The sequence below is a fragment of the Symphodus melops genome (assembly GCF_947650265.1).
Source record: "Symphodus melops genome assembly, chromosome: 18".
NCBI classification, from domain to species: Eukaryota; Metazoa; Chordata; class Actinopteri; order Labriformes; family Labridae; genus Symphodus; species Symphodus melops.
Window position 1 is genome coordinate 12959511 of NC_136708.1, and position 8540 is coordinate 12968050.

Below are 8540 nucleotides of genomic sequence, written 5' to 3' on the forward strand. Positions count from 1 at the left end.
CACACAAGTTTTAAACATTAGTCCAGTCATCCAATCACCCACTGCCACAATATTGAATCCTTATTGATGTCCTTTTAATATGTGTTTCTAACAGGACAATCTTTAATAGTTTAATCTGGACTCATTAAAAGGAAATTGGCTTTATAGACACATGGAGCAGATAGCCTGAATGGATTAAGTGATTTTCTGACTCCCTCTAGTGGACCTTACATCGTAGTGCATTCTTAGGGTTAAATGAAAAAAGACTTTGGTAATTGCCTTTTAGCGACATTTCCACAGCTTTAACGCATACTGTAACATACCTGGGTATAATTTCGTTTGTGAACACATTTTTTCTTAAACATGACATAGAACTAAATTGTTAAATAGTTCATTGTCAAAAGTGGAACTTTTGTCAGCACGGGGCAGTTTGACTACGACCATATTTACAGCAACACCAGAACTACAGCATCCAAGATGGCGGCGCCCGTGATTGAAACATGTCATGTAGCTTGTTCTGCCAACAGAACTCCAAAAGTTGTTTCTTGGGGTCGTGGAGGGATCATAGCTTTTGGGACATGTAACTCCGTGGCACTGTACGACCCCCAGGTAATGAAATGTGTTTTAATTTGAAAGGAAAGTTAGCTGCCGATGTCTATTTAGATCGTCGCATAACTAAACATGGTGTTTGTTTTTTTTCCTCAAGGAAAGAAAAGTGGTGGATTTGCTGAATGGACACACAGGCAGAGTGAATACGGTCCAGTGGGTCCACAGAGAGGACTGTGGTCAGTGAAGTGAATATTAGTGTTTATTAGTGTTATTAATATTCAGTGGCATCGTTTGTTAGAAAAGAAAAACACATGTAACATCAACACTCAAACAAACTTGGCCAGGCTACATGTAACTTATATTAAACCGAATGTGTAAGTAGCTGATCTCGTCTTCTTAAATAATACTTTGTGTCCTCTGTAGCTCTTTTTTCAGTTCTTCCCGTGACATCTAACAAGGAAGGATTATATCTGTGGCTGTAAGGAGAAACACATTTCAGCACAATAAAAAATAAAATATTCATTGTAATTAAAGCCTTAGCTCTTATTTATTGGGTGGCCCTACTGAATCCACATCAGTTTCCTGAATCCTGTATTGATGTGACTATATATGTACATTAGGGTCTAAAAAGGAATATGGGCACCACAACATTAAAGGGGACACATTCTACCCCTTGTCTACGTTTTCAAACAGCCCCCCTGTGCTCTAAATGAAACCTGTGCTGTGTTATGGTCCAAATATAACATGAATCAAACAGCAGAGGAGGTTTGTGACCCTGTAGAAACCAGCTCTCTCAGAATGCTCAGTTTTTTTGTGTGCGTCTCTTAAAATAAAATGAGCCCCTCCTGAGTCTTCCCAGTAGACATTACTCCTCCACTAACGAGAACAAAAATTACAGACCTGCACAACAGTTTTTTCTCTAGGCTGGAGGTGGAGATATCAGGGGAGAGAAGGGTTTTTTTTTTTTTTTTTTACCACATTCCAACTTGTGATGCCACAACACTTTTCTCTGTGTTGTAAGACTTAAGCAGACCACAAACAAAGGAATGGATGAATTTATTTCCCCTTTTTGTGGGTCGTTAGACACTCAGGTTGCCACACATTCAAACCATGGTTGTAATGTGTCTATAAATCTTGCAAAGCGAGCTCTGATTGCCCTTTAGTGGATCTTTATTTCACTGTGTTTTTGTTGCTGCAGCTCCAGAACGTCATCTCATCTCAGGAGGCTCAGACAATCAGATCCTCGTCTGGGAGGGACAGAATGGGAAGGTGAGACCCCCTTTTTATCCGACAGTGTGTCTGACTCCATACTTCCTAAATCTTGTTTTACGGCACCTTCTAAGAAGTAATCTGCTGTTTCCAGTTTATCCAGTCTGTGGCCTGTAAGGGCCATACTGGTCCTGTTTGTGCTGTGGATGGCATCTACACTGTGGACTCAAAGATCCTGGTGGCCTCCACAGCGTCTGACTCCACAGTCAGACTGTGGCTCTGCAATGAAACCAAAGATGGTAAGAGACTCACAATTTCAAATGGAAATCAAATCTATGATAGGAGTCTGTTTTTTTGCTCTTTCTGTAATAACATTGTTTACAGGGATGTGACACTTCCAGATTCATTTAAATTCCCAAATTAACGGCTTTAAAGTGACCCACGACACTTAATCTATCAGAAAGTGTTTCGAGACTTTAACAGGGAATGCTTCCTGGATATGCTTCCAACAGCCTAAATATATTTTCTGTATATGATTGCAATCTAACTCTCTCTCTCTCTTTTTAGTTACCTGTGTCCAATACATTTCTTTTGATTGTTTTTTTCATAATTTGTTTAATTACGTTCAGGGTTTTTTTTAAATCAGTGCCAAATGCACCCTGGATTAATCTAAAGCTCTTAAAGAAACATCACCTGCCCCCTAGTGGTGGCAAATGGGTATTGCTGTATATATACAAACAGTCCGCTCATTTGACTCACCTCTGTAGTGCTTCAAAACAGTTTTGTTTGTTTCATTTTTATTAACATTTTGTCTGTTTCTTCCTTGCGCTGACAGTACATTCTGTCAGTTTAAAAATCAACCAAAACACAAACAACATGTTCTTGCAGATATGCTGAAAAAATGAAATGTTTTGGACAGAAATGAGAGTCCATACTGGATGGTCTCTCATTGCAATGTTGACAGAATAACACCAGCTGTATGAAGTTTCAAGCATCGAATATCCACTCGGGATGTAAAGTTTAACTGTAAAATCGTGATATGTTTATTTAAAGGTGTCAAGATTCACATCGGCGCCCTGAAAATAAAATCACAATGATTTGGTGAGCGTCAGCAGCTGTAGGACAGAGGAAGGTTGGTAGCTGCAGAGTAAGGTTTAGAAACTGAGGACGCACCACCATCTGTTAAATCGGAGGTGTGGAAGCATTTTGTCTTCTCCAAGACAGAAAAAGAAAGAGGTGAGAAGATAACGGACAAATCAAAAACTGTGTACAAGACAGGGAACTACAGAAATAGCACAACCGACATGACGCAGCATTTAATCCACACCAAATAGAGAAGCTCCAATCACCTCACCTTGTTGTGAGGAAAAAAAAACATTAAAAGGCCAAACCACACTGAATCTTTTTCTGTCATCATTTTTCTACAGTCTCGTTTAGTAAGTAAATCGTGAGAGAATCGCAGGGTGAGTTGAGTGAATCGTTACATCCTTAACTATTTTTGAGAGCTCTCCAATAACAGCTTCACCGAAAAGTTTCTGTCCACGTCAGTGCAGATGAACGATGATGCTGCTTGACAGTCAAGAAAACTTGATAACCTGGGGATCTACTCCAAGATAAAAATAATATCAGCGTTATTTTGGAGCTTGTATGCAGATTGCTTCAGCTTGAAAGACTCTCGGCCCTCCATGAATAACTGGAGGCCGAGAGTCGTACAGGATCAGTGAATAGAACGATTTGAAATGCAACTGAGGTCAAACAAAAACCACAAGTCATATATAACGTAACATTGCCAACATCAATGTGTAGTAATATTATTAGAGCACTAAGGTTTTAATTCCATGTGTGCGTTTGTTTTTTTTCTCAGTTCAGTGCCTCCATACTTTGTCGTTTGGCAGCCGTTTCATGATGGATGTCTCTCTGACGCTGTTGCCTGGCAGCAGAGGTAAGCCTAAGCTGTTCCTACATCAAAGTAATTTCAGTTTTGTGCCACACACACACACACACACACACACTTGCACACCCAGATGATATTTTCTCCTCATGTCATCCATCTCCATTTGCATCTCTCCTTCAGCGCCTGGAATCGGATGTCATATTAAAAACACAGCCTGCGTTTGAAGTGTCTCGTGTCATTTTGCCATTTCGGCTGACATGGCTTTTGTCTGTTTGACGCTGTTCTTCATCTTTCTCGTCTTGCTTCTTAACCTAGATATGAGTGTTAAGCAACTTAATGTGTGTGTGCGCGTGCCTGTAAGTGTGTGTGTACGTATACACACACATACACTTACCTTACTGTGCAAGAACCTGACTTTCTTTTCTTACAGTTCCCATACTGGCCTGCGGGGGCGATGACTCTCGGGTGCATCTGTATGTGGAGTCCAGTGGACAGGTAGTTCTCATATTGATACTTTGTCAGGGGCAACTCGCTCTTTGAGTCGTTAATTCTGATTTCTGAACGGGACATTATTCTTTTTTTTTTTCGACTTGCACAACAACAGCTCCAGAAAGCCATGTCGCTGCAAGGACATGAAGACTGGGTGCGGGGCGTGGCGTGGGCGTCCCAAGGTGAGTGCTGCTATTGCAATACCATCATGCTTGCAGGTCTAACTTCGCCCAAAATAGGTGTATTCTAAAATACAGACAGGATGCTTCTGTCAAATAAAAAAATCCAGAAAATGGTACGAAAGTCGTTTAAAATCTGCGATATACAAATATTTTAATCTTGCCTTCGTTCATTTATCTTTGAGAAAAGGAGGTAACGTATCAGCTGAACTCTGTGAGTACCAATTCAAGGGCCAGCAGGGCAAGTTTGTTTCTATAACGCACTACAGCAGCAAGGGAAGCCAGTGTGCTTCGACAGTTCTTTATGAGCTTAAAAAGGCAACAGGCCAATTATCTCTTATTAAATCAAAAGAAAATAAAACAATCAGAATTTTAGACATTGTGTCCAGATGTTTTTAAACACAACCAAAGTCCAACTTCTCCGACTAGTGTTCTATTCACGGGATCGTGTTCGCACATGGCAAAAGCGTGGATCCAATCCAAGCTCTACTAATTGTGTAACCCTCTTCGAGAGCACTTCATTATGCACTCTTCTGACTGTGTAAAAGCCGTTTCATCTCCTCTACCAGCCCTCTCCACCAGTGTCTCCGTCCCACTCACAGTCTATGACCCACTTGGTGCTGCCGAGCTGCGAGCCAGCAAAGAGACGGAGAGAGAAGTTTGTTAGGATGAAATATGTCCAAAGGAAGGACCAAAAAAAACCCCCCAGCAGTTCGATAAATCCATCTGTTCTTTTGTTCTTGTCAGCATCCTGATTAACAGGTGGTTGTTGTCTAACCCACAATGCGTCATGATGACTACGTCGGTGATAACAGTGACTGATCCCTCCACACACACACACACGACAGGGATATTGTCTTTGTGTGCCTGCAGCCTTAGTTGATCAGCCAGACTTCTCCATAGTTAGGGTAACAATATTTGTTGCTTTTAACATCTAATGATATTTTAGGATGCTTTGAAGTATCTCCTGGATTCTTTCAAAACATATCTTACTTGTGTTTTGCTTTTTTTGGGGGGGGGGGGGGTGTTTAACAGAATCTGACACAAGTGGCATTCATAAAACTGCCTCATTTCTTCAATGATCTATTTTCTTCGTTGACAGTATTTTCCAACATTGGCGGATTTATTCAATTTAGACAGCAGGTTAATGACATTCAGATATGTGATGTCATAGTAAAATCTCATCTTATTGTTCTTTATTCTTTGTAGATCTGAAGTGGGACATCAAATATTGTGTTGTATCTGTCCTACTTCCCTCATTCACCACAATGCCAGGTGTAAGAACAGAGAATCTCACTGGGCATGAAAGCCAACCCAGCTTTAATTTAGCCATGCTCTATATATGTGTATTCATATTCAACTGTGGTGCTGATGTGGAAAAGACAAGCCAGATGATTGTAAGAATTCAAGTAATACATGTTTGTGTTACTTTTTGAATCACGTCTCAAAGTGCCACAGAGTAAAAACAGGATGATGAAGCATCATGTTCATACTCTAACTAGACCATGACGATGAAACAACGATAATTATGGCGGTGCAATTTTTGTCAGTGTTTTCAAGTACCATCTCCACTGTCATTACAGCATTCAAATTCTGCATATCGACTCCAATAAAGGACTGTTTCGTACGTCCCTCACCTCCCATGAGGCCTTAGGTGGCATTCATGGTCGTGTCTGTTTGTCTTGGCTCGGGCAAAACTGGGCTCGTAGCCGTTGGACTCAACCTGAAAAACACATAATCTGTCAGCCCGGAGCACTCAGATCGCTGCATGGGTTTCGTTTTATACCTGTCTGTTTATATATTTCGACTGCACTCCTGCTGTGTATCTGGCCGTGTGACCATCTGCAGCATTGATCTACAATGCCTTGATGTCTCCTCTAACCAATAATTGGAGGAAAAACGGTCTGCCCAATATTCAGATAAGTGTCTAGATTCTAGGTCTGCAAACATGATCACACTTATGATGTTTAAATATAGGTAAAATACATTAACCAAGCCAGCTTTTTTTAGATTCATCTTTTGCCTTTTGCTTTAATTTAGAGGACGGAGATGAGATGACATGGCAGAAGGAGATGCAAGTGGGACTCGAATGTGTTATCGCCTCTGTACGTGGGCTGGGACAAAACCGCTAGACCATCAGCGTACCTATAACGAGCCAATTCGAAAGAATAGTGCGGAAGCCCCATACAAACATGCGTGCATACATTTTATTAACTACATTTATTGTTGATGACCAATCATTGGAAGTTGTTTTTTTAAAGAGCGACGCTGCTGGAATTGACTTAATTTCAGTTCATTGAGATCTCATTATCTTGAGATAAAAAAAAACATCAGCGTTTGTTTACGTGATATCCAGGTGGAAACAATTTAGCCAAATGTGATCGTACATCCCGATCCATTTTGATTTTGTGAAGGACAAGAGTTGTGCATAATTAGGGGGATATCAAATCTGCCTGTTGCTAGGGTGACGCAAAGTAAGTTTGAGACAGTATATCCTCTACAGAAACCAATGGGTGACATCACTGAGACCAAAACCATGTTTTACTTTCATCAAGAAACAATAACCGGATCAAGACAGGCCAAGCTGCCTCTGCTCACATGTGACCTACCTATGAGCTTAGTTAAGTCTATATTTGTAGTGTGATTATGCAACTCTAGAGTTGGGAGATCTCCAGCACATAACAGGTAAGTTTGTGTAATCACGGGAAAATGCAGTCAGTAAGCTGTTTGGATGTATGTCTGCTTCAGACATCATTGCAGCACTATAATAAATGATACAAAGCTTTAATAAAGTGAGTGATCAGGTAGTGGCTAGAGGATGCCTTTGAGTCACCAGATTGTCAGGTTCTCTCTCTCTCTGTTTCGTTCAGGTCGGGAGCTGTTATTAGCCAGCTGTTCACAGGACTGTCTCATCAGAGTGTGGAGGCTGTGCGCCAAGTCTGGGACAGACGCCCACGCAGAGGACGATCACACCATCAAAATGAAAGAGGACGTTTTTGAAGTGAAGGAGGGAGGTGAGCGGGCCGCACGGGCTGGATTCTAAAAAGCCTGCTAATTAATCAGTTGGAGAGATGCACTTTGTTATGGTTTGATCGCACATGGTGGTTACAGACCTCCATAAAGTGTGTCCAATTGTTTACCTTTTATGGTTGTAACATGTACATAATAGAGTTTTTAATCACTTGTAGTTGCCTGCCAAAGCAAACACATTTCCTAGCTGCTAAGTGAACAGGCACCGATGTTGTTCCGAGCATCAAACTGGTGTTTTGATGTCTTCAACTGGTCTCTTTTTCTCCCTGCTACAGATGTGCCCTTAGTGTTTGCTGTGTCTCTTGAGACGGTTTTGGCAGGTCACGAGAACTGGGTGTACGGAGTCCACTGGCAGCCTCCTTTCTACAAAGGTACCCTGATTTAAAAAAAAAAAAAAAAAAAACCTGGACGGTGAATGGAATCCTTGTTTTTGATGATTAGCAGTAGGTTTGAAGAAGTACTTTTTCTTTTAAAGATTTGAGTTTCGACATCCTGTAAAAATTAACGGGTCGTGTTTCATCCTTAGCTGAGATTCACTGTTTGAAAAAAGTAACGGGTGTGCGAGGCTTAATGAGTACTCAAGAGAGAAAGCTGATGGATAAAATGGCTCATTCTAAACCCAGCCCAGCTTCTCTGTTCGTCACACATAGTTATCTTTAGACACAAAAAAAGAACAGTTCTACACTAAATATGCAGAATTTAAAGTCACAGCAGTTTCAATTGTTATCCATGGGATGGGCTCACATTTTGTCCTTTCGTATTTAAAAAAACCCAAAAACTTTTCAGACCACATTTAATTACCACAAGATTTATTAATGGTTATTATTTATCATAACATGTTATCATTCAGCCTCTTACATGTATATAATCCCACAATAGATGCAGTTGTATTAACGTGTATACATCTGCAGCTTCCTGCTTTTAGGAGAGATGGCAACCCATGCGTACCGGCTTGTGATTGGTCCGTCTTGTCTTTCTAAACCTGTAAACACAAGACTATTTGACTAACTCTAATAAGCTATGTGGACAAACATTTTCTAGGCGCAGCCAGGGGCCGGAGGGGGTCCGGTTCGGGGACCACAGGATCTCGTCACTGCTTTTTGCGGATGATGTGGTCTTGTTGGCTCCATCGAACCCGGACCTTCAGTGCGCACTGGGGGCGGTTCACTACCGAGTGTGAGGCGGCTGGGATGAGGATCTGCTGGGTGGAG

General features: G+C 41.2%; 1 protein-coding gene across 1 annotated transcript in view; it reads left to right on the plus strand.

Moving 5' to 3' along the window:
* Positions 1-409: 409 nt before the first annotated feature.
* Positions 410-8540, plus strand: part of elp2 (elongator acetyltransferase complex subunit 2) — a 26890-nt gene continuing 18759 nt past the window's right edge. The window contains exons 1-9 of the mRNA XM_079367453.1: positions 410-588; positions 686-764; positions 1727-1797; positions 1892-2036; positions 3602-3679; positions 4062-4126; positions 4236-4302; positions 7170-7313; positions 7605-7700. Coding sequence (XP_079223579.1) covers positions 457-588; positions 686-764; positions 1727-1797; positions 1892-2036; positions 3602-3679; positions 4062-4126; positions 4236-4302; positions 7170-7313; positions 7605-7700 — 877 coding nt within the window. The 5' untranslated portion in view covers positions 410-456. The remainder of the gene's footprint in view (positions 589-685; positions 765-1726; positions 1798-1891; positions 2037-3601; positions 3680-4061; positions 4127-4235; positions 4303-7169; positions 7314-7604; positions 7701-8540) is intronic.